Source organism: Myotis nattereri, assembly GCF_964212035.1.
Source record: "Myotis nattereri genome assembly, chromosome: 20".
Taxonomy (NCBI): Eukaryota; Metazoa; Chordata; class Mammalia; order Chiroptera; family Vespertilionidae; genus Myotis; species Myotis nattereri.
This window is the reverse complement of record NC_138096.1, coordinates 1,785,325-1,811,766: the sequence shown is the minus strand read 5'-3', so window position 1 is coordinate 1,811,766 and position 26,442 is coordinate 1,785,325. Positions and strand designations below refer to the sequence as shown.

The following is a 26,442-nucleotide window of genomic DNA, read 5'->3' as shown; positions in this document are numbered from 1 at the left end:
TCTGCATAATCCACGTGTCCTTTTTCTTCTCAGAAATAACATGTAACCCTCCAATAATTCCAAATGGTGACTTTGCTCCTAAAATGAACCAGTACGGACTGGATGATGTCATCACATACCGGTGTGGGAACGGCTTCTATCCTCCCCTTATCGGAAATAAGACGGAGTGCACTCTTGTAGGCTGGCTTCCTCGTCCCAGATGTGTCCGTAAGTCCCACTCAGGTCCTGACCTGCTTCTTCGTTATAAATTCCTTCCCTTAAACACCAGGAAATGGGGCCCTGAGAAGCCCAGTCATTGCCTCGCTGAGAAGGGACAGCAGAGGACTGACAGGGGTTCTTTGCTTTTCAAAGTTGCCAATTCTAAGTAGGACAACGTCCCATCAGTGTAAGTGAAAAACCTTTTTAAACTTTGCTTCAATGTTAAGTATGTGAGTGTGAGCGTGTGTGTGTGTGTGTGTGTGTGTGTGTGTGTGTGTGTGTATGTCTCCAGATAATATAATTCTAATATCTGACCTAGTATATTAGACCTAGGAATATTCGGTAAGAACACTACCACTTAACACCTAGAACATGAGATATTGGTGTCTGTGTAGCAAACGCCCCCGAACATACAGCCTCAGACAACAGCCCCCTGTGTGTCAGCGTTGGGGGGGTCAGGATTTGGGAGCCGCTTAGCTGCCTGGTTCTGGGTCCTCCCTGCTGCTCCCTGGGACGCTGCCCAGGGCGAGGGCAGGAGCCTCCGCAGCCGTCCCCCTGGGCGTCCCCATCGGTGGCCTGAGGGCAGGAACCCTCCCCAGAGCGATGACCTGAGGGCCCTGGAGGCGCCTCCAGAGCATCGATGACCTGGTCACATGGTCCCCTCAGCCATGTGACCTCTTCAGAAGAGCGCCCCTCAGTCCAGCCTCACTCAGGGGAGGGGCACGGGCTCCCTTGTATGAGGGGATGAATGTGGGGGACACTGTGCACTTTCTAAAGCCCCACCTGTCACACACGCCCCTCAGCCCACAGGGCACTTCATTCCTGGGGGGCTGCCCCTTTTCCAGTGTTTTCTGTCTCTACCATCTCATTGCTGCTCCTTGTGTATCAGCTCATTGGGAAAGGGGCCCGCACTTAAGCTGGATCTTCCATGGGTGACAAATGAAATGATGCACATAACAGGTCAGTGGCTCAGGGTTCATTCAAGGCCAAGGCCAAATGAATGTGGACAGTCAGGTGCCTAAAAGAGGAGGCCATGACCCCCGTGACACAGGACTCAGTGTGCATAACAATGACAAGGAGAGTGATTGTCTATTGATTGATTGGTTTAGAGCAGTGGTTCTCAACCTTGGCTGCACATTAGAATCACCTGGGAATCTTTTCAAAATCCTGATTTCTGGGCCTCATCCTCCAGAAATTCTGTTCCTTTGTTACTAATGTTGTGGCCCCACCCCATAACGAAGAAACAGAATTTCCGGAGGACGAGGCCCAGAAATCAGGATTTTAAAGAGATTCCCAGGTGATTCTAATGTGCAGCCAAGGCTGAGAACCACTGGTTTAGAGTAAAGTGGGCATATAAATATTAGTTTCAGGTGTACCCTCTAATGATTCCATATTCACATATAGTATGAAATGTGCAGAAAACAAGTGTTAGTTACATCATCTGAACTTGACAACTTTTCATGTCCTAGAAAGCCTAATGCAATGATGTTACAGTGGGGCCTTGACTTACGAGTGTCCCGACTAACGAGTTTTTTGAGATACCAGCTGTCTCTCGGCTGATTTTTTGCTTTGAGTTGACAGAGTAATTTGAGTTAACGAGCTCGGTCTCGGAATGAATTAAACTCATAAGTCAAGGCCCCACTGTATTTGTATGGTAAGAAAGCGATGTAATTCACAGTGGAAACAATTTCACTCCGATGGGATTTTTGTGAATGCTCACCATTATTCATACTGCGTGTTCTTTGTTGTCATTGCTAGGGAAGCCCTGCGGATTCCCGGAGATAAAACATGGACGGCTACTTCATGGGGACACATCTGAATACTTCCCGGTGTATGTAGGGCGATCATTACTCTATTTCTGTGACTACGGCTACATGCCTCCTTCACAAACTAGCCTGGCTATCATGAATTGCACACAAGATGGATGGTCGCCGGTCATCCCCTGCCTCAGTAAGCCAACCTCTTCATCCTGTGCACATAGAAACACTTCACAGTGGAGAGAGAAAAACAGGAGTACAACAAGGTCGAGGGAAGCATTCTATGAGCAGAAAGACCAATGTAGGATTTCTCTTTTATGGTAGATTCCTCATTCAAAATATGGGAGGTTGCCTTACCCGGTTTGGCTCAGTGGATAGAGTGTTGGCCTGCAGAGTGAAGGGTCCCAAGTTTGATTCCGGTCAAGGGCATGCATGTACCTCGGTTGCAGGTTCCCCGGCCCTGGTCAGGGCACGTGCAGGAGGCAACCAATCGATGTGTCTCTCTCACATGGATGTTTCTCTCTGTCTCTCCCTCTCCCTTCCACTCTCTCTAAAGATCAATGGGGAGGCCTAACCAGTTTGGCTCAGTGGATAGAGTGTCGGCCTGCAGACTGAAGGGTCCCAGGTTTGATTCCAGTCAAGGGCATGTACCTTGGTTGCGGGCACATCCCTAGTGGGGGGGCGTGCAGGAGGCAGCTGATGGATGTTTCTCTCTCATCAATGTTTATAACTCTCTATCCCTCTCCCTTCCTCTCTGTAAAAAAAAATCAATAGAATATATTTAAAAAATAAAAAATAAAAATCAATGGGGAAGTATCTTCGAGTGAGGATTAACTGGAAAAAAAAGAAAATGAGAGATCAAGATAAAAACTTTATAACAATAAAGTGATGTCATTTAGCCATAGCTTAATTGTGAAAATGGCAGATTACGTTTCATCTTGATTTTTCTCTTTTAAAAAGCACTTGCTAGCAACTTTAGTTCCTCTCAAACTATGTGTTCTTTTTGGGTGCTCATGCATTCTAACTTAAATATGGCAAAGATGCTTTTTAATGTCTTAACCAGATTTCTTATTTCTTATTATCAATTTATAATTCCTAGGAAAATGTTCTTTCAAGTCTTTGAAACATGGATATTCTCCAGTTACTGAAGAAAGGTATGTCCAGGGCCAATCTAGAACAGTTATGTGCCATCTGGGCTACGGTCTTCAAAACCCTCAGAACACGATGACCTGTACGGAGACCGGCTGGTCCCCTCCTCCCATATGCATCCCCGTCAGTAAGTAAACCACTCCAAGACCCAGGCTGTCATTTTCTGAGACCAGACTTACTTTGGTGGAACGTTTTATGTGTTGACTCCCAAGCTGAATGGACTAAGTCTTCTTTGCCTTAAAAGAAAGTCACATTTCGCCTTGGCTGGTGTTGTTCAGTGGTTAGAGGGTGGGCTCGAACACCCAAGGGTCTTCGGTTCAATTTCCCGCAAAGGGCATGTACCTGGGTTGCAGGTTGGATTACAGGGATATGCAGGAGGCAACCAATCGATGAGTCTCTCTCACATAGGTTTCTCTCTCCCTCTCTCTCTCTCTCTCTCTCTCTCTTCTCTTTCTCTCTCTCTCTCTCTCTCTCTCTCTCTCTCTGCCACTCCCTCCCTCCCATCCACTCTCAAAAAATCAATTAAAAAAAATCCTTGGCTGAGGATTAACAACAACCAAAACAAAGGTAGTTCAGTTTTTTGTTCTAAATGTGTCTGAAAAGTTCTAACTTTTTGACAGCAGGTAGATCATGTCATTGTATTGAATTAAGTAACATGAAGTCAGTCATGAATGTTACTAAACAGTGTTCAATAAAACAGAGATTCAAGTTACAATACTCGAGTATTACACTGAAGCCATGCCCTGTGTTCACTGAAGAAGAATTTAAAATACAGCTTACATTAAAGATAAATACACCGCCTGCCAATGTCACATATACTGTATATTGCTGTCAACCATTTCACCTATGGTGGTATGTATTTTTAAAATATATTTTTATTGATTTCAGAGAGGAAAGGAGAGGGAGAGAGTGATAGAAACTTCAGTGATGAGAAAGAATCACCAATCAGCTGCCTCCTACTGGGGACTGAGTCCACAACCCGGGCATGTGCCCTGACCGGGAATTGAACCTTGACCTCCTGGTTCATAGGTTGATGCTTAACCACTGAGCCTTGCCAGCTGGACTATGATTGCATGTATTGATGCTATGAGGTTATAAATGAAGGCTCTTTTATCTAGTCACATCTGGCTTTCACATGTTAAGTAGACAGGATTCTGTACGTTGTTTTGTGTGTGTTGTTTAGAAATGAGAGGATAATTGTTACAGACATTGTTTATACATCAGGATAGAGTAGAGCTGACCTTTCATTGGAGCCCTGCATGTTTTAGAAAAGCAGTGATCACTGATTTGAACTGGGAATTCAGGAATCTACTGAGCCCATGCGAAACAACAGCCTGAGCCCCTAAAGGACTCTCTTTGTCCAGCTTTCCCTACACCCGTTTCATGGGTGGAAATACTTACCATTAATTCACTCAATAACCATTGAGGACTAAGAACAGTTACAGATATTAAAAAATAAGACTGTTTTCAAGAAAAACTAAACCCTATGCGACAGAAAGTAGGATTATTGACCTAAAAGAACACCGGGAGATACCACTTCTTACATTTTTAAACATTGTTTTCCATTTCAGGGTCTCCCTTTAGTGAAAAAGCTGTACCCTTTGCCATGCGTTTTTATACTCAGTGTGGATAAATTTTCTATTCTAGGAGTCATTATGGAAGAGAGGGTCTTCGTATAAATACATGCATCATGTATCCTAGGACTATGGTCTTTCTCTAACACACACACACTCTTGGTGTTAGTATCTGGCACGTAAATACATACATTACCTCTTACATTCACAAATGGCGCTGTCCTTCAAGGGATAGCATCCTATCGTTCTAGCAGTGTAATGTACTAATAGCCAGTGACATACTCACAGTTAAAAATAGGTCAGACGACAGGTTCCTAACCTATATTTAGAGGTTTTGAATGGTAGGAGAAAAGATGGATAAGGAAATCTCTTCTTCTTGTTCTATAACTCATCCAGGCCAGAGTAACAGGGACTCAGAGAGTTGTCACCTGATGCGTCACTTACCCACACAAATTAATGAGATTCTCTTTCTTAGATGGGACTTGATATGGCATTAGAAACACAATGGCCACCTTTATTTTGCTTTAGAACATTGTGACCTGCCCATATTTGAGAATGCCAGAGCCGTAATCACCGGAAGACCATTTCGACTCAAGGACACGTTGGACTACCAGTGCCTGGATGGCTACGAAAACAGAGATGGAAGCACCAACAGCTCCATGGTGTGCGGTGAGGGCGGCTGGCTCCACTTGCCAACCTGCTTTAGTAAGTACTTTGATTACAGCAATTCCTTTTCCAAGAGCTGAAAAGTCTACATGTATGTTGTCCTTGCTTGCGTGTGGGTGATCTAAGGCATTTTGAACCACATGGTGGTTACAAGGTTTAAAATGCAAAAAAGGGACAATACTTCCTGTGCAGCTTTAGGTGCACAAGCCATATCCGTTCCAAGCATTAGTTTCCAATAAAACTATAATTTTCTCTTCAACAGCTAAAATGCTCTTTTTCAGAATCTGCAGACAAGTGTGGGCCTCCTCCAGCGATTAGCAATGGAGACATCACTTCCTTCCCATTAAAAGAGTATCCTCCTTGGTCAAGAGTGGAATACCAATGCCAGGCCTACTATGGACTCCGGGGTCCTACAGATGTCATCTGTAGTTATGGAAAGTGGTCCAAACCCCCAAGATGCATAGGTAAGTTCTCAAGATTCTTCTAGATCCTGAGACCATGAGGGTGATGTTTATGAGCTGGCGTGCGGTCTACCAGTCATGCAGTCAGAGTCTAGAACTGTGCTCACCAACAGCTCTCCTGCTCAATGTTTCACATTCGGAGACTCGTGTGTAGGGCTATGAGCTTGGAGAATCCCTATGTGAACAATGAAAAGGTCCTTTAAACAGGAATATTGGGAGAGGCTGATTCTGATACATTAGCTGATCCCACTGTGGACCCTACCTGACTCATCCTCTCCTGTGTATGTGTCCCTTCTGCGGGAGATTACAGCAAACCCAGTAAGTCCAGGACCGGAAATCAAAGTTAATATACCCAAGTCAGAATAGTCTAGAAATAGTGCCAAGCTAGAGTTTATGGGAGGGAAAGTGTTGCATTTCAAAGATAAATTCTAAATCTGAAGTTGGATTGACTGAGTAAATGGACAAGTCTAAGAGGAATTTCACAGCGCAAGCAATATCGTTCCAAACATTAGACGAGAAAGCAGCTATCATTCTCTGAGGACATAAAATCAGTTCTGTGATAGAGGAAACAAACAAGCAAAAACTCATAGACACAGACAACAGTATGGCAGTTACCAGAGGGAAGGAGGTAGTGGGATAGTAAAGGATCAAATATATGGTGACAGGAGATGTGACTTTGCGTGTTGGGCACACAATGCAATATACAGATGATGTGTTATAGAATTGTGCCCTGGAAACCTATATAATTTTATTAACCAATGTCACCCCACTCAATTGAATCCAAAAAAAGAAATTTAGCACAGTTAGCATGTAATACTTTCTACAATGCAATAGCACCTTGCCTGCAGAAAATAGACAAGGCTGTAAGCAATATAATAATATATGAAATGATGCTTACAGTCACATTGCAATAGCCATAAACTAGTACCTCCCTCATGTCACTAAAAAAAAACTTTCTGAAGAAGAAAATATTTATACTGATTTTACAGGTAGGGGCACAGGGGGATAGTGACGTAGAGAAATGTGTTCGTAATCAAGCTGGGATTCTAAAATTCTCTGTGTACTAGTATATAACTTTGCATCCATCCATGCAGACTGCCTTTACCATGAAGAATGAAGATTAGATAGATGATAGATAGGTAGGTAGGTAGATAGATAGATAGATGGGTAGATAGATAGATATGATAAATGGATGTGGGTAGGTGGATGGATGGATGGATGGATAGATTGATATAGAGATATAAAAATATATTTATATATATATCAAGTATATATAGTTATATTTTTATAGAATATTTATTAGAAATTTTGTGATTTTCTATGGTTCTCTTTCCCCATTTTGTGGGCATAAGAGAAAAATATTAGCATCGTTTAGCCCAGTGGAAAGTGACTAAACTGGGAGCATTGGTAGCCACTGCCGGTTGAGTGGGAAGTGGACAAGGAAGAACCATGGCCACCATGGAGCAGGCTCCCATGTCCACTGGACAGGAAGTCACCTTGTGGATGCCCCACATCCCAGAGACAGAGAGCCAAGGCCCTGGGGTCACACTGCCGGGTCCACGCTCATCGTCCACCTGGTGAGCGCTGTGACCTTGGACAGGTGTGCCTGACCTTCCGTCCCCTCAGCTTCCTGGTGTGTGAGGAGGAGCAGCTGCCTGCTGAGGAGCTGTGAGGGCCCACGGACCCGGGCGGAGAACAGGACTCGGCCACATTGATGATGTACATGAGCTCTTTCCATTACTTCATCCTCTAAGCTAGTCATTGGGTTGAAGGTTTATTTGTTTATAAAAGGGAAGGTTACTAATTGCTTTTATTCATTTCTTCTACTTTCAGATCCATGTGTAATTTCAGAAGAAATCATGAATGAAAAGAACATACAGTTAAAAAGGAAAGATAACAAACGCTATTATGTAAAAACAGGAGATACCGTTGAATTTAAGTGCAAATCGGGACGCAAGGCAGTGACGTCAAAGGAGTCATTTCAAGCCATGTGCCTGGAAGGGACAGTGGAGTTCCCCAGATGTGAATGAGGAAGCCCTGTGGCCCCAAATATGTGGCCAGTCCCACCTACTGCTCTTTGCTCAAAGCTTCCAGTCTTCTGGCATTTCCTGCTCTTTCCCACTATATTTCAAAGGACATGAAGGCAATATGTTAGCCTCTTTTTCACTTTAAAGAAAACAATATCATCGCTTACACTTGTACCAAGACAATAATTATTCACCATCGTAGGATGAGACTACTTGCCGATGGATCAATAAACAGCAATGGAGGTAAAGGTGTGGCTTTCTACCTATTGAACTGGATGCTTAAACAATCAGTATATATCTTAGAATATACTGGGGGAAATAGTACAATCAAAAATGAGATGTTAACATAGTAAGTGAGCCCGGCAGGCGTGGCTGAGTGGTTGAGCGTCGACCTATGAACCAGGAGGTCATAGTTTGATTCCCAGTCAGGGCACAGGCCCGGGTTGCAGGCTCGATCCCCAGTGTGGGGCGTGCAGGAGGCAGCCAATCCATGCTTCTCTCTCATCATGGATGTTTCTCTCTCTCTCCCTCTCCCTTCCTCTCTGAAATCCATAAAAATGTATTTTTTAAATGTATAAAATAGTAAGTGAAAATAACTCCTTTACAATAGCCCCTCACTGGAGTCAGAGGGTGGGTCCCTGGACTGAAGAATCGCTGAGGGGAGAGGCAGTTTTCAGTCTGTTGCCATGGGTGAGGTTTTATAGAGTCAAAGCATCGCTCTTCTATTCGACAAAAGAATCGGTTATTTTAAACATGAGATCTTCAAAATAGCTGGTCATTCCTGTTGCTAAGTAAATATCGAAACTGACATTTTCTTTTCTCTTAAGTGGCGTTGAAGACATATTCAAACAAATGAAAGCCCCCGTCCGATGGAAACCCCGTGTGATTAACTAGTCTCCAGTTGGTATTTGAGCCCCTGAACTGAAGGGTTGTGGGTTCGATTTCAGTCAAGGGCATGTAGCTCTGTTGCAGGCTCGATCCCCGGCCCCTGACCGGGCCCATGTGGGAGGCAACCAATCAATGTGTCTCTCTCACATCAACGTTTCTCTGTGTGTGTGTGTCTCCCTTTCCCTTTGTTGATGTTCTGTTTGTGAACGGTGACGCTGAGATGAGCTCGGCGTGCAGGATTGAGTTTAGAGAAGCAGAGGGCTATTGCTAGTCAGGCAAGTAGCAGAGCCCTCAAAGCCTTCATCACTTTTATTTGGGGTATACAGCAAATCACAATGGAGTATAGCAAGTGGCAATGACTAACAGGCATGCTTATGAGATCATCAGAGCTAAGTTATACATTAAACTATTCATTTCCTATGTTATACAAAGACCCTTTCCACCTGCAGCCGTGCACCCTCCCTTGAACTTTCCATGCCCTCATGGACTATTTATCGCCTCAAGGAAAGTTCTGCCTCTGAACAATAAGTCTTGCTTGCAAGAGTTTGTTCTGACGTGGCCTGCTTGCAGGCTCCCGTCTTGTCTTGGCAGAACGTCCTCTTCCTGTTAACTTCATTCCACTGGACCAGCTACCCGCTTCCACTCTCTCTGTGAAATTCAATGGAAAAAATATCCTCGGGGGAGGATTAACAGCAACAACAAAAAAATGAAGGAAGTAAATGGACAATAAAAGGCGGAAACATTTTGATGTGAAGGTCAATAGTAGAACGGATGGAAGACGTGCAATCAAACTAGAAATAAAGGGACCTGTTCGGATTTTTTATTTGCAGACAAAGAAAATGTTCACCATAAACAATTGAAATTCAAATCTTCAGGCAAGTTAAAACTTAGAGGTTTCTAATCCAACCATTTTCTTCTAAAAATTATGTTTCTCAAAGGATTTTACAATGTGTTGAAATATGGTTTTTATTTCTGCCATTCATATTTTAAAGGGCTCTTTATAATATGGCATCCTGAGAGAGAGAAAGTGAGAGAGAGAGAGAGTTGAAACAAGCATCATCTCTGCTTAAATATTCATTACAATCTCAGCCCTTTGATATTTCATAGAATTAGTCATTGTTTTGACTATGTTTTTATAAAGCATAAAACCACTCTTGAAAAATTATGCCACCAATTTGTTTTTATAAACTCAACGTCCCTTACTAATTCACACCCTTTCCCCCCATTTTTCTGTTATTTACTTATTGTCCTCTTAGGAATTAGAAAGCCAAGATACACTAAAATATTTAAACAGCATAAAGTGCGTGCGTTGTAGAACATGACGTTCCTGAAATTGACCGACACGATGAATCTCTTGACTAACACTATGACCAGAAAACAAAAGCCAGTTGTAGGAGCAAGCCTCGTGTTACCTTCGTCTTGAAACGCATCTTGGGTATTTTAACTTCCCTCTGTCGCACATTACTCTGAGTTCCGTTGCAAAAGCAGACACCTCCGTCATATAATGATTTATTTTACAGACAAACTCAGTGTACTCGCCATGCAAAATAAGTCGCCTATTGTCATAGTGCCATTTCAGAAGTAAATTATTCCTGTCCATTTCTTCCAACGATAAGTTGCAGGGCTCTGAAAAAAAAAGGAACAAGAAAAAAACCATTACCTTGGTAGACCAGGAAGCCGTGCGTTGCCTACTCATGATGACCTGGTAGTTTCTGGGCATTCAAGGAGCAAGTAAGCTAGTTAGAGTCAATAGTTAAGTCTGAAAAAATGTTCCAAGCTCTGTCCTAGCTGGGTTGGCTCAGCGGAGGAAGGGTCGGCTGGCAGACTGAGGAGTCCCAGGTTCAATTCCAATCAAGGGCATGTACCTTGGTTACAGGCTCAATACCTGGCCCTGGGGAGGAGGGTCTCATTATATTGAGGGCAACAGCCCTGAGCAAGAGGGTCTCCATCTATTGGGGCCAATAGCCCTGGGCAGGAGGCTCTCATTCTATTGGGGCCAATAGCCCTAGGCATTAGGATCTTGTTCTATTGCGGGCAACAGCCCTGAGCAGGTGAATCTCATTCTATTGGGCCAACAGCCCTGGGCAGGTGAATCTCATTCTATTGGGCCAACAGCCCTGAGCAGGTGAATCTCATTCTATTGGGCCAACAGCCCTGGGCAGGTGAATCTCATTCTATTGGGCCAACAGCCCTGAGCAGGTGAATCTCATTCTATTGGGCCAACAGCCCTGGGCAGGTGAATCTCATTCTATTGGGCCAACAGCCCTGAGCAGGTGAATCTCATTCTATTGGGCCAACAGCCCTGGGCAGGTGAATCTCATTCTATTGGGCCAACAGCCCTGAGCAGGTGAATCTCATTCTATTGGGCCAACAGCCCTGAGCAGGTGAATCTCATTCTATTGGGCCAACAGCCCTGAGCAGGTGAATCTCATTCTATTGGGCCAACAGCCCTGGGCAGGTGAATCTCATTCTATTGGGCCAACAGCCCTGAGCAGGTGAATCTCATTCTATTGGGCCAACAGCCCTGGGCAGGTGAGTCTCATTCTATTGGGGCAAATAGCCTGGGCCGGAGAGTCTCAATGTGTCTCTCTCACATCACTGTTTTTTTTTCTCTCTCTCTGTCTCTCCCTCTCCCTTCCACTCTCTCAAAAGATCAATGGGAAAATATCCTGGGGTGAGGATTAAAAAAACCAAACCAAAACATGCTCTGAGCTCACAGGAAACACCAGCCATTTTCCTCCGTGGTCCTTGGTAGATGTCGTTTCCCTCCACAACGATGCCCAGCTAACAACATGTTCACTTGCTTCATCTTTCTGGAGGCAGGTGGCCATCCCTGTCTTTGTTTCTAGGCCGTGCTCATGTTTTCTATTATAGTGCCAATCACACTGAATAATAATCACTTATACATATACTAGAGGACTGATGCACGAAATTTGTGCATGGGTAGGGTCCCTAGGCCTTGCCGGCGATTGGGGGCCCCCACTGGCACCCACCTTGGCCGGCCTGGCACCACTTGCTGGCCAGCCCTGATGCCCCCCCGCAATTGCCACCACCGGTTGCCTCCCTCTGTGGGTCGACCAGGGGGCCATTGGGAAGCCCCCCGCTGGCACCCACCTTGGCTGGCCTGGGGCCTGCAGGTTGGGGGCAGCTCCTACATTGAGCATCTGCCCCCTGGTGGTCAGTGTGTGTCATAGCAACTGGTTGTTCTGCCGTTTGGTTGATTTGCATATTAGGCTTTTATTATATAGGATTTACTCTTAACCACCATGGCGCATTCATCTCACCCATACCACACCAGTATCTGGTGAATGGTGTATACTTAACAAGCACTTGTTCTAGCAAACTGGACCTACAGTTATTTATGATCCAGAGGAAAGAATAGAAACCCGTGGTTCAATAAGCTCTCTAACAAAATAACACGCATGCAGTGTGTGCAGCTACTCAAAGAGAACAGAAAGGGAAGAAAAGGTGGTTGTATTTTATTAAATAGGAACACATACCTAAACACACTGGCGGTTCGGTCCACACTCCATCTACACAATAGGCATATACGGGCCCTTGTAGGAAATAGTGCGTCACACACCTGTACTCCACCAAGGAACCACTTTCAAAGCTGACATTGAGGAGGTTGATGTTAAGAATGAACCCGTGATCAATACGAGGAGGAGGCCCACACTTGCCTTTGGATTCTGCAAAAATACATACAATGACTTGCTGTCATCAGTACCCAGTGCTCCCGTCATGGCTGCAAAAGACAGTGAACTATTTCGTGGAAAAGCATTGACAAGGCAGCTCTCCAGCCCGACCGGTGTGGCTCAGTGCTTGAGCGTGCCGGAGGCGGCCAATCCATGATTCTCTCTCATCATTGATGTTTCTCTCTCTTTCTCTCTCCCTCTCCCTTCCTCTCTGAAATCAATACAAATATATATATATATATATACATTTTAAAAGTTAAAATAAAATCAATGGGGAAAAAATATCCGCAAGGAGGATTAACCAAAACACAAACAAAAACACCCACAAAATTCACTGATGGAGATTCCATGATGTCGGCACCGTCATCCACCTGCAGGGTGTGTGTGAGCTGGGAAATCGATCAGACCCCTCCCGGTTCCCTAGATGAGAGGGAGAAGGTGGTGCGTTGTCTTCGGTCTGACCTGTGAACCCTGGGGGCGACCCTGACCCTGCGAGGACCCGTAGAAAGCAGGCGCTTACCTTTCCTCATGCATAAGGGGTACTGCACTTGGCCCCGAAAGCACTGCGCCGATAGCCCGGATGGCGGGCTGGACGGCGCTAGGTCAAAGCCGGGTTTGCACACGAAGTCTATGAGGTCCCCGTGCAGCACCTTCCCTTCGTACTCCCACTTCAGCTCGATGTTGCTGCTCTCCATGTCCTCCTTGCTGACCTCGCACGGCTCTGCAACACCAAGACTCTCGTCAGCTCTCTCCTCGTCTGACTAATAGGAACGTGAGGCGTTCTTTTTTAAAAAATATATATATATATTTAGCCCTAACCGGTTTGGCTCAGTGGATAGAGAGTCAGCCTGCGGACCCAAGGGTCCCAGGTTCGATTCCGGTCAAGGGCATGTACCTGGGTTGCGGGCACATCCCCAATAGGGAGTGTGCAGGAGGCAGCTGATCGATGTTTCTCTCTCATTGATCTTTCTAACTCTCTACCCCTCTCCCTTCCTCTCTGTAAAAAATCAATAAAATATATTTTAAAAATATATATATATATATTTTTTTATTGATTTCAGAGAGGAAGGGGGAGGGGAGAGAGAGGGAGAGAGAGAGAGAAACATCCATGATGACAGAGAGTCATTGATCAGCTGCCTCCTGCACAGCCCCCGCATATTAAGAAAAATAATAACAACAAGCAGTGGTATTTACGTGAGGCAGTGGCTATGCTAAGTAGCCTAACTGTGGTCGTCATCTCACAATATTATCCAAGTTTATGAAATCATCACCTCGTACACCTTCATCTGACGCAGTGCTGTACGTCGATGGTATCGTTAAAGCTGGGGAAGCCGTTTGACACATGCCACGCGTGTTCGTCTTACCTAAGCAAAGCGGGGCGGAGGACCACAGCCCGTGGTCACAGGAGGACTTCTTCTCGCCCTTCATGATGTAGTACTCATTGCATCTGTACTCCACGAAGGCTCCCGTTGGGTAACTCGGCAACACGTCGCCCACAATGACCCCATGGGTTATCTTAGGTGGATACTGACAAATCTCAAAGTTTTCTAAAAAGAAAAAGGTTATTTTTAAAATCAATAGGAACTTACAACCGCATAACAATACGATATAGTTCCCGCACCAGGGTGCCTCGATATTGTGTCTGATAGAATTTAGACAATTGATTTCTAAATTCGCCGGGAATGAGAAATGTTATTCAGGTCAAATATCTTGAAGAAAGACTAAACAGCAAATGTTTTGGGTTTTGTTAAATATGTTTTTATTGATTTCAGCAAGGCAGGGAGAGAGGGAGAGAGAGAGAGAAACATCAGTGATGAGAGGGAATCATTGATCAGCTGCTTCCTGTATTCCCCGCACTGGGGATGGAGCCCACCACCTGTGCATGTGCCCTTGACCAGAATCAAACCCAGGACCCTTCAGTCTGCTGGCCGACGCTCTATCCACTGAACCACATTGGCCACGGCCTCAGCAAATGTTTTGCCTTAGCCTGGGGATGAGGATTTTCCCATGCTTGCTTGGGAACCAATGTAGGGGATGTAGATATTCTTAAAATATCAAGAAGGGTAAGCCATGCTCTTCACCCTGACCATCAGGGTCACGTCTACACCTGTCCCCTGTCATGATCCACTTTCACTCTTTCCTTCTCATCCCCTTCCTCTCCGATCGCAATCCGACCCAGGGATGGGCATTTCCAGTGGCCTCTCTCTTTAGAGCAGCGGTCCTCAACCTGTGGGTCGTGACCCCTTTGGGGGTCGAACGGCCCTTTCACAGGGGTTGCCTAAGACCATCGGAAAACACATCTATAATTACATATTGTTTTGTGATGAATCCCTATGCTTTCATGATGTTCAATTTGTCACAATGAAATTGGGGGTCGCCACAACATGAGGAACTGTATGAAAGGGTCGCGGCGTGAGGAAGGTTGAGAACCACTGCTTTAGAGTCTTCCTCTGACTCTGCTCACGTCTCTACCGTCTCTGAATCGCTTTTCTCTTATCCTGTAAGTAGCCCCGGCCCACAGGTGTGGGGAGATCTCTCCAGAACCGGATGGAGACATGAGAAGGTGAACAGGAAGGGGCGCTCCCAGGGGTGGCCACGTAGCCTAAAGGGTTGTGTCCTTTAGTAAAATGGACGAGCAGGGACAAGTGTCAGAGGGCGGAGTAACATCAACAGGAGGGGCCTAAGTCAGGAGCAGAGAGCTCCATCCTAACGTTGTAGGGCATCCAGGGAGGGGAGGGAGAGCCTGGCATCCAGGGAGAGGAGGGAGAGCCGGGCATCCAGGGAGGGGAGGGAGAGCCGGGCATCCAGGGAGGGGAGGGAGAGCCGGGCATCCAGGGAGGGGAGGGAGAGCCGGGCACCCAGGGAGAGGAGGGAGAGCCGGGCATCCAGGGAGGGGAGGGAGAGCCGGGCATCCAGGGAGGGGAGGGAGAGCCGGGCACCCAGGGAGGGGAGGGAGAGCCAGCCATGGTAGGTCTCTTCTCTAAAGAAACACGTCCCTCGCACACTGTCACTTTAAGATCGTAAATGACAGCGTCAGGCAAGTCAGAGAGCAGTGTCTCGCCCGAAGGTCCATTCAAAATTGTTTTGGAAGCCCGGCCGGCCTGGCTCAGCGGTTGAACGTCGACCTCTGAAGCAGGAGGTCAGGGTTCGATTCCCCAGTCAGGGCACACGCCTGAGTTTTGGGCTCGATCCCCAGTGTGGGGCGTGCAGGAGGCAGCCGATCCATGAATCTCTCTCATCATTGATGTGTCTCTCCCTCGCTCCCTCTCCCTTCCTCTCCGAAATCAATAAAGATATATTTAAATTTTTTTTTAAGTTTCCCAGTTCCTTACATTGCCTTCAGCTCTATAGATGGCTCTCTATATTCATGAAAAAAAAAAACAAAACCCACAGAGGGTCTAACTCTTCTATGCAATGGCTTCTTGCTATAAAAATGTGGATTAGCCCTAGCCGGTGTTGCTCAGTGGACAGAGCATCAACCCGTAGACTGAAGGGTCCAGATTCGATTCCCCATCAGGGCACATGCCTGGGTTTCGGGCTCGATTCCCAGTGTGGGGTGTGCAGGAGGCAGCCGGTCCGTGATCCTCTCTCATCACTGATGTTTCCCTCCCTCTCCCTTCCTCTCTGAAATCAATAAAAACATATTTTAAACAAACAAGCAAACCAACAAAGGTGTGGGTTAAACACAGAGAATGAACCATGAGGCACCGCAGGCTTAGCCTTGGATGCTACGTCGCGCACCTACCGACACACTGCGGAGGGCTTGTCCACGTTCCGAGCTCACAGGTGATCTCCCGGGGGCCACGGAGGCCAAAGCCCACCTGGCAGCTGTAGGCCACGCGGTCGCCGTTGAAGTAGGTCTCGGCCGTGCCGATGGCTTCGCCGTACCGCACCTCCGGCGGCTCATCGCAGGCGATCTTGTCTGCTTCTTCTGCAAAAGGCACAGTCGCGAGAGGGGAGACCGTTTAGCGACCCACGCGGCTCTCCTGGGGGGGAGCTGGTGGGAGGCGTCGCTGACCGATGCACTTGGGAGGGTCCGTCCACTTCCCGTTGACACAGTGAATCACCTCCGGGCCCCGCAGCCGAAAGCTCAGCTGACACTCGATGAAGACGGCCTCCCCGTCGCGGTAACTGGCGGCCATGGATTTCAGTTTGGCGTGGGGAGGCAGCGGGGGAGGGGGGCAGCGAGTTCTTCTTCCTTCGGGGAGAAACATCAGCACAGTCAGTCCTAAAAGTTCCCCCAAAACACCAACGCGCCAGATGTCATAGGCACGTCCGTGGTGCCAAGTGCCGTGAAGAAGGGTGGCAGACAGCCCGGCCCGTGTGGCTCAGTGGATAGAGCGTCAGCCTGTGGCCTGCCGGGTTCCGGGTTGGATTCCCATGAAGGGCACATGCCCGGGTTGCGGGTTCCTGCACGGGGGGCGTGCAGGAGGCAGCCGATCAGTGATTCTCTCTCATCATGGATCTTTCTATCTCTCTCTCCCTCTCCCTTCCTCTCTGAAATCAATAAACATATATTTTTTTAAAAGAAAAAGAAGAAGTATGGCAGAAAGGATCGCAGACAGCCCTAGAACGTTTGGCTCAGTGGATAGAGCGTTGGCCGGCAGACTGAAGGGTAGGATTCTGGTCAAAGGCAAGTACCTGTAGGTACCTCAGTTGTAGGTTCGATCCCCGGCCTACTGCAGACGGCAACCAATCAATGTCTCTCTCTCTCGCATCTCTCTCTCTCTCTCTCTCTCTCTCTCTCTCTCTCTCTCTCTCTCTCTCCCTTCCTCCTTACCTCCCTCTCTTCCCCTCTAAAAACCAATGGAAAATATCCTTGGGTGAGGTTTTAAAAAAAAAGAGTATGGCACAGATTCTAGGGTCACCCCTAGATCTCCACCCTCCGATGATCAATCCTTGTGTCCTTCTTGCCCCCACGAGCAGGAAGTGACACCCGCTTCTAACCCATAGGACCCAGCAAAGGCGACGGGTGCCTGGGGGAGGCGGCGATGGATACGAGATTTGCAACACGACACGACAGAGTCATCCTCGCTGAGGGACGCTGTCTAGAAGGCAAGGGGCCGCGTCCACGGGCAGCCAGGGAGAAAGTGAGGCCCTCGCTCGGGCAGCCTGCAGAGCCCCAATGCCACCAGCCACCCCGTGGATGAGGCAGCCCGCTCCTGCCCAGCCGGGCCTGGTAGAAGGCTGCCGTCCACCCACACCTGGACCACAGCTCTGCTGGACCCGGCCCAGGAGCCAGGGACGCTGTGCCCAGAATCCTGACGCCCAGAAAAGCACCAATAATACAAGTGTATTTGCTCCACGACATTGAAGGGTGTATTTTCCCATCAGAAAATAGGAGGCCAAACCAGAGTGTTCCCTAGCAAAGCTGTCAGCTTGGGGTTATTGGATCTAGTCATTTCAAATTAAAAAAAAAAAAAATGTATTTGCCCTCACCGGTTTGGCTCAGTGGATAGAGCGTCGGCCTGCGGGCTGAAGGGTCCCAGGTTCGATTCCAGTCAAGGGCATGTACTTTGGTTGTGGGCACATCCCCAGTAGGGGGTGTGCAGGAGGCAGCTGGTCGATGTTTCTCTCTCATCGATGTTTCTAACTCCCTATCCCTCTCCCTTCCGCTCTGTAAAAAAATCAATAAACTATATTAAAAAAATAAAATAAAATACTTTAAAAATGTATGTATTATAATAAGAGATTTAAAATGTATGAGATTGTTTTTTAAAAAAAAATACGTTTAAAAGACATATCCACTCAACAACCTAATACAAAATTTAGGATGTCTTTAGATTAACTGTATTAAAGTTTGCTGAAAATAGTATCCGATATAAGAGGCAATTTATCTTAAAAAATAGCACTCAGGCCCTGATCGGTTTGGCTCAGTGGATAGAGCATCGGCCTGTGAACTGAGGGGTCCCAGGTTCGATTCCAGTCAAGGGCATATACCTTCGTTGCTGGCACATCCCCAGTGGGGGGAGGGGGGGTGCAGGAGGCAGCTGGTCGATGTTTCTCTCTCATTGATGTTTCTAACTCTCTATCCCTCTCCCTTCCTCTCTGTAAAAAATCAATAAAATATATATTTTTTAAAAATAGCACTCAGGACACAAATTAGAGGACCCCCCCCCCATAGAATTAGAGCTGGTTAAGACATGATATTTTGGCTAATAACTATGGATGGTACCAGGTGGGTACTGGCAATACTGGGGGCAGTGTCCTATAAAGTATAGGATTGTCCAACCACTAGGCTACATACCAGAAACTAATACAAAATAATATTGAATGGAAACTGTAATTGAAAAAAATAATTTGAACATAAAAAAATATAGAAGCATTTTATAAAAAGAGAGAGAGAGAGAGAGAGAGAGAGAGAGAGAGAGAGAGAAGACATGCTATTTTATTGGTAGGTATGAAATTTTAAAAATTACCTTGGCATACAGGAAATTCTGGGTACCAGCCAAATTCGTAGCATTGGACTAAATCAGGTCCACTTAGATAATAATTTTCATGACAGAAAAACTGAACGACATCTCCTTCTTCATAGGTCGTCTTGACAGGTTGAAAATAACCATTTTCTATTGATGTTAAAGGGGTGCATACTAATTCTAAAAATGAAAGTAAGACACACACCAAAAAATGTAATTATTTTCCTGCTGGAATAAAATGCACCTACCACTTGCACGCCATATCTGGAACAGACATTACTAGATTTGCCGTATTCCATTTCACAAAAGGAAAGCTTGTCCATTTATATATATGTACTAGAGGCCCGGTGCACAAATTTGTGCACGGGTGGGGTCCCTTGGCATGGCTTGCAGGGATCGGCCAAAACCCACAGTCCAACACTGCCTGCAGCTCCTGCTCATCCCAGCCCCCCTGCACCTGCCACTGCTGCTGCTCGATAGGCTCACTGCTCGTCTGGTGCCCGTCGGTCAGCTGAGCAGTGCTCCCACTGTGGGAGCACAATGACCACCAGGGGGCAGCTCCTATGTTGAACGTCTGCCCCTTAGTGGTCTGTGCACATCATAGCGACTGGTCAACCGTTCAGGTGGAATGGTTGCTTAGGCTTTTATATATAGAGATTAGTGATCATTAGGCTGATTTTAATGTAGTTATTTGAGCAAAAAGGAATTTGTTTTCCTATTAGAGAGCAAGGATCAAAGCCTACTCTAATCAAAACCAGAAGCAAAAAAAAAAAAGTGGGGTGGGGGGAAGGTGGGGGATAAAATTGACCATAATCAGCATCACAGAATCCCTGTTGGAGGGAGAGGAGGCTGTAGAGTGGAGGACATTGTATTCCCAAGGAGAACCTACTGGTGCACGATGGTGGGAGAAGCCACCCATGCGAGCGACACTCGGCCTCCTCCTCCGACTCTCCCTTCGTGCTGTAGTAGCCGAGGTCGCATCGGTACCGCACTTTGTCCCCCAGGCGGAAGGCGGTCTGCGTTGTGGAGTAATTCCCGTGAAGTAATTCAGGAGCCAAACACGTGTCTAACAGAAAGTACGGTTATATGTTATGAACGTCATCACCGAACCTGGAAGAGCCGAAAGAAATCTCCAAGCGACTTTTCACTGAATCTTAAGAACAAATATGGCAGCTACAGATAAGCGGAAGCATATACTATGTTCATGGATAGGAAGACTCAACAGCAGGAAGATGGCCACGCTGCCCAAAGCAATCTACCGATTCAACGCAATTCCTGTCGAGATACCAATGGAGTATTCTACAGAAGTAGAGCAAACGTTTCAAAAGTGTGTATGGGACCCCAAAGGACCCCAAATGGCAACAGGGATCTTGAGAAAGAAGAACCAAGTAAAAGGAGTCATCCTACTGCTATCAAACTCTAACACAAGGCCATAGGCATCAAAACAGTATGGTACTGGCATAAGAACAGACAGGTTTGGGGGATGACGGGTGCACACATACCCTGCTCCTCCCTGCAGGCCGGCGGGGACGACCACCCGTCGGGGAGACACTGCACCTCCTCCTCGGCCAGCCCCGCGGGGGTTGTGTAGCCCGAGGCGCAGGTGTAGCGCAGCTTCTCGTGGACGCTGTACAGCAGTTTCGCCTCCGAGATGTGCCCGTTGGTCAGGGCGGGCCGCGCGCACTTTTCTGGGGAGAAAACATGTCTGCTGAGCTGGATGCCATGAAGCTCGTCTTCCAGGCCCACGATTAGGGTCCTTCTGGGACTGTGAAGGCGGAACACGCTCACTCCGCGCCCCCTGCTTCTATTTCAGTTTGGAAATAGCCCGTGTGCTCCAAGGCTCATTCATTCTAAAAGCGATTCCACTGGACGGTGGTGTGCATTGCATTGCCCACTCTCGGTTCTTAGAGCCATTCATTCCTACCTCTCCCGCGTCCACACTGAGAAAAGATGCCCAGAGCTTCCCACTCGCGGTCATTAGTGGCAAATAAAAGGAATTTGTTTGGGTTGACTTCCCACCATGTTAAGTCCACGGTGTTTGTGGATCGTTCACACCCTTTAACAAAAGGACGACCCTACTGTGGGGACCCTTCACCAATTCTCCGACGTCAAGGAAGGACCTGTCTGGCTGCCTGTGTACAGTCACCGCACAAGTTCCTCTTCCCTTAAAAGTAACGCGATTGAATAACAAGTCCAGTGATTATTTCTATTCTCTTCACGGGGAATGATGAACAACAAAGAAGGAAAGCAACGCTTTAATGAGAAACATTATTTACACAATTTCAGAATATGCCTTCATTTTGTAAAATGAAACACCCCCGGCTGGGCCCGTGTGGCTCAGGGGTTGAGCATCGACCTATGAACCAGGAGGTCACGGCTCGATCCCCGGTCAGGGCCCAGGCCCAGGTTGCAGACTCGATCCCCGGTAGGGGGCGTGCAGGAAGCAGCCGATCCATGAGTCTCTCTCATCATTGATGCTTCTCTCTCTCTCCCTCTCCCTTCTTCTCTGAAATCAATTTTTAAAAAGAAAGTGTATAAAAATTAAAAAAAAAAAAAAAGATGGTGGGACGAGGCCATAGAGGTGATAAATAAATGGTGATGGGAAAAATAAAATAAAATAGAAAATACAGGACAGTGGGCCAGTCCTTACGTTGTTCATTGACCTCTTCTATTCATTTATTTTTTTTTATTGATGTCAGAGAGGAAGGGAGAGGGAGAGAGAGAGAAACATCAGTGATGAGAGAGAACCATGGATCGGCTGCCTCCTGCACGCCCCCTACTGGGGATCGAGTCTGCAACCCGGGCCTGTGCCCTGACTGGGGATTGAACCGTGACCTCCTGGTTCCTAGGTCGATGCTCAACCACTGAACCACACGGGCCCGGGCGGTCCCTTCTGTTGACGACGGAGGAGGCGGGCTTGAGCCGCCCCCGGCCCGGACTTACTGAAGCACCTGGGCGGGGGGGACCAGCCCCCCGCGGTGCAGGTGGTTTTGCCCTCTTGCTTCCCCGACTCCGTGGTGTAGCCGGCCAGGCAGGAAAAGGACAGTGTCTGGTCTGCGGCCATCGGGAAGTAAAAGCTCTCGAACGTGTAGTAATAGACGGCGATCCTCCCATTCTCCACGCGGGGCAGGCCGCAGGGTTTGTCTGCAAGGAGGGGACAATCAGGCCGCAGCCTCAGGACGCCGGAGCCAACACCGGGACACTGGTGACCGAGCCACAGCACGTGCCCCTCGCAGCGCTGGCAGGCACGCTGACCACCCGCTTCGTTGTATCACCAACATGTTTAAGGACTTGGGGGACGATCCCCTTCCATGGGAATTAACCAGCAAGCCCACCCCCCCAACACCCAACAGTCAGGGGGACCCCGGGCAGGCGGCGCCCACTCAGAAAGCTCTGCCCAACTTCATGAAACAGCCTTTCGCTGAGATGGCGTGCTAAAGCCACAGTGTCTCAGCAGAGGAATAGAACCACAGGAAGTGACCCTACAAGTATTATCTTTTTTTCTTTAAATATATTTTTATTGATTTCAGGGAGGAAGGGAGAGGGAGAGAGAGAGAAACATCAATGATGAGAGAGGCTCATGAATCAGCTGCCTCCTGCACATCCCACACTGGGGATAGAACCCCGCAACCTGGGCATGTGGCCCGACCGGGAATTGAACCCTGACCTCCTGGTTCATAGGTCAACGCTCAATCACTGAGCCACACCAATGGAGCCGTGCAGGTATTATCTCATTGTGGGATTCCAAGCATCAAATAAGATGTGTCCCTACTTATTTCACTTGCAAAACTTTAGTCGCAGACCCTTTTTTGGTAGAAAATTTGTAGGAAAGTATTTCACTAAAAGGCGATTATAATCTGGTAGTATATACATATCCTTAATTCTCATCTGAAGAGTGAGGATATTTTTTCCATTGATGTTTAGAGAGAGTGGGGGGGGGGGGGGGAGAGAGAGAAACATTGCTGTGAGAGAAACACATTGATTAGTTGCTGCCTGCTCGAGCCCCCGCCTGGGCCTGGGATTGAACCTGCAACCGAGGTGTGTGCCCTTGACCAGGAATCGAACCCGAGACCCTACTGTGCACGGGCCGGCGCTCTAACCACTGGGTAAACACCCATCAGGGTATTTATTTCAACCGATTCCCTCAGGCGTGTGCTTTAAGAGAGTCTATTGCTGTGCTTTCCACTTTGCATACTCAGTCTGCTGACAGCGGCCAGCCGGTTTCTTTTCTCCTGATAACACCACAGCTAGCCACCGCCTCCCTCTCACCCTGGCCTCACGCCAGGCCGTCTGGCTATCAAGGTTTCTTATCGTTACGGAGCCCACAGCTCCCGGTTTGTCTAAACTCCGGTCCTTATTCACACCGCTGCCCAGGTAATGATTAACAGAGCCACTCCTCCCTCAAGAGTCCTTGTTTGCAAGATCAACAAAGGGTCTCCCTACGAGTCACTACTCCATGCCTTCAACCAGGGAATAAACAGGATACAAGTCAATGCCAAGCCGGCCAGCGTGGCTCAGCGGTGGAGCGTCGACCTATGAACCAGGTGACGGTGCGATTCCCGGTCGGGGCACACGCCTGGGCTTTGAGCTCGATCCCCAGTGTGGGACGTGCAGGAGGCAGCCAGTCCATGATTCTCTCTCATCGTTGAAGTTTCTCTCTCCCCGCCCCTTCCTCCCCCCTCTCCCTTTCTCTCTGAAACGAATAAAAAATATATATATGTATATATATATTTTTGTTGTTGTTGTTGTTAAAGTCAGTGACAAGAGCTGAAAACCTTCCTGATGCTTTGTCAAGTTCCCCACATTAAGCTCTCCCGTTAGGAGCAGAGAATTCAATTCGTCCCGGCTCTGCGGTGTGAGGAAGGGATTCTGGCAGGAGATGAGAGTTGAGGTTAACATACAACTTCTGAAGGGCTATTAGCCTGAACCCCCTTCAGGTATTTCGATCTCAGTCTCCTCTGCCCCCAAGCCTAGACATCCAAAGGGTTTGGGGTCTTGTCCTGCTTTTCTAAGTTATGTGGCTGTAAGAATAGTTCACCAGTTTTGCCCAAAGAAACCCAGTCAATCTACATTTTATCACAAATTATAAGATGTATTTCTTTTATCAAATTGACACATGAAAAATGAAATACTGCATTGAAAACGCAAGTGAAAGGAACGCCTAGCATTTCCTTTCATGCTTTGGAGAGAATAAAGAGCATGAGAAATGGAATTTACCTTCCGCATGGAGTTCTCCGGAGATGGTTAATAGGATCATGAAAGCCAATTCTTTGGGCTTCATCTTCAGGGCTGTGCTTGCCCAAGATTTGGAACAATTTTAAAGGCCGGGGGTGTCCTCGTTAAATACACAATGCTTCTGAGGAAAAGGTTAATGATTGACAGCACCCCGGTCCCTGGGTAGCACGCCCTCGATTCCAGCCAAAATATGTCCGAGTCATATTCAAATAACGCAGCCCAGTACCTTGGCAATGACTCCCACGCCCGAATCCAGCGGGGACCTGATGACCAAGACAGGCCGCAGCACGAATCATTAACTCGGGCCGCATTGACAAAACTGGGTCAGTTTTCAACTTCAGCCCCCGGGACCGTCCACAGAGTAAAGTTCGCCGCTGGTTTCTTTACCGCCGTTGATCAGGGGGCAGAGCTGAACTTGGGAACGGGAGATAGCAATGGACACCTGACCTGAAAACAGCCCGGGGGGCGCCTGGGCCGCTGCTTCAAGGGCAATGACCTCGAGCCTCCTAAGCAGCGACGGGGAGGTTGTTGATCGAAGCAGCGAGCGTTTAGAGCGGGGTGGTCAGCGGCAGGTGCGCGGGGGATCGATGTTCCTGGGTGTCCACTGGGCACCGGGTCACGGTCTACCCTTGTGTGCACAGCTGTGAGAGGAGAGGCCAGCACGACTGCCCTTGGGCGTCTGGTGCATATTCTAATGGGTTTTCATTTGAAACCACAAAACAATGCCGGGAGGTGGGAGCTGTGATGAGTTCCATTTTGTAACTTTTTTTTTTCATTTTAAATGTATTTTTATTGATTTCAGAGAGGAAGGGAGAGGGAGAGAGGAACATCCATGATGAGAGAGAATCATGGATCGGCTGCCTCCTGCACGCCCCACACTGGGGATGGAGCCCGCAACCTGGGCCTGTGCCCTGACCAGGAATGGAACCGTGACCTCCTGGTTCATAAGTCAACACTCAACCACTGAGCCACGCTGGCCGGGCAATTTTGTAACTTTTTTATAAAAAATACAACATATTAAGAGAAAAGATGCACATACTGTACGGTGCGGATGAATGGGGCCTCATACTGAACCCTCCCGTGAGACCAGCACCCAGAACGACAGCACCCACCCCACAGCTTTCTCCCAGTCCTTGCCTGGGCCCAGCCCCCGTGGGAAACAATATCTTTTTTAAAAAATATATTCTTATTGATTTCAGAGGAGAGGGAGATAGAAATGTCAATGATGATGAGTCACTGATTGGCTGCCTCCCTCACGCCCCCTACTGGGGATGGAGCCCACAACCAGGGATGTGCCCTTGGCCGGGAATCAAACCCTGACCACCTGGTTCATAGGTCGGTGCCTAACCGGTGAGCCACGCCGGCGGGCGGTAAACACGATCTTGACTTCTACAGCGTAGGCCCTCTCACCGGTCTTATGCGACTTAAATGAAACCACATAGTGTGTATTTTTTGTCTGACGTCTCATTTCACCTTTGGTCTGTGGGATCCACCCACATCTGGGCCGTAGTGGCTAGTCCCTTCCCTCGCTGGTATGTGTTCCATCGTTGCCATGCCACAGGTAGCCTATTCATTCGACTCTTCATGGACACTCAGGTGGCTTCCCAGTGAGAGATATAATATGGCCTCTGCTCATTTTCAATAATTTGTTTTTAATGTGAAAATTGTCCATCACCCCCATCAGGGAGATAAAGTGGCCAAACAGCTGTAGCCAATCAAGGCTACAAGGACGATCAGGGAGATCGTTAAGACCAACCAACCCCTGAGGACTGGTGGTTTGGAGCTGGCAGAACAGATGGGACCACCACGTGGGACTGGTCTCGCCTCACAGTGACCCCTCGCTCACCTCTCTACACGCTCGCGGTCCTATAGGAGCACCTAAACGACACCCACACTGAGGCGCGGGAGCCGGGAACCCACATACGGGAACAACGGGCCGCCAGGGCTCCTCACCCCATTCCCAGGAAAGTCCCGAGTGTTCCTCCCGGCACGGGAGGCCCTGCTTCTCTGGTGCATCTCAGTAAAGGAGGCGCAAACCACCAGGCAGGGCTGCCGCCTGGGGAGTGGCCGCTGTTCCCGGCTTCATAATGAACTCTCTGTCAGGGTCAACTCTGCGCTGCCTCGCCTTTGGATTCTTTCCCACGAGAAGCCAAGAACCCAGAGAGGATCATGGGCGACCCCAACCCCTGGGTCACCAGGATTCTTTTATGAACATCTTGTTGTCCTTTCAGTTACATATTTAATCATCCATCCAGCCAGCTTTTTCTTTATTTTCTGTTAATCCTCACGGAGGATATTTTTCCCATTGGTTTTTAGAGAGAATGGAAGGGGAGGGAGGAGAGAGAGGGAGAGAGAGAAAGAGAAACATCACGTACA

General features: G+C 47.7%; 1 protein-coding gene and 1 long non-coding RNA gene across 2 annotated transcripts; one reads left to right on the top strand and one right to left on the bottom strand.

The window, feature by feature from the left end:
- Nucleotides 1–4,720: 4,720 nt before the first annotated feature.
- Nucleotides 4,721–8,076, top strand: LOC308535630. Its single transcript, XR_013997287.1, has 3 exons — nt 4,721–5,383; nt 5,626–5,808; nt 7,639–8,076. It is a non-coding gene; the product is annotated as an uncharacterized lncRNA (long non-coding RNA).
- A 1,623-nt stretch (nt 8,077–9,699) lies between these two features.
- Nucleotides 9,700–24,112, bottom strand: F13B (coagulation factor XIII B chain; the record flags this gene model as incomplete). The annotated part of the gene is made up of 12 exons (XM_081114580.1): nt 9,700–9,733; nt 10,133–10,346; nt 12,221–12,409; nt 12,936–13,136; nt 13,780–13,962; nt 16,161–16,346; nt 16,434–16,613; nt 18,835–19,011; nt 19,721–19,897; nt 20,334–20,519; nt 21,775–21,975; nt 24,049–24,112. 12 exons carry the CDS (start codon nt 24,110–24,112, stop codon nt 9,700–9,702), a joined length of 1,992 nt encoding a protein of 663 aa, XP_080970706.1.
- Between the last annotated feature and the right edge of the window lie 2,330 nt (nt 24,113–26,442).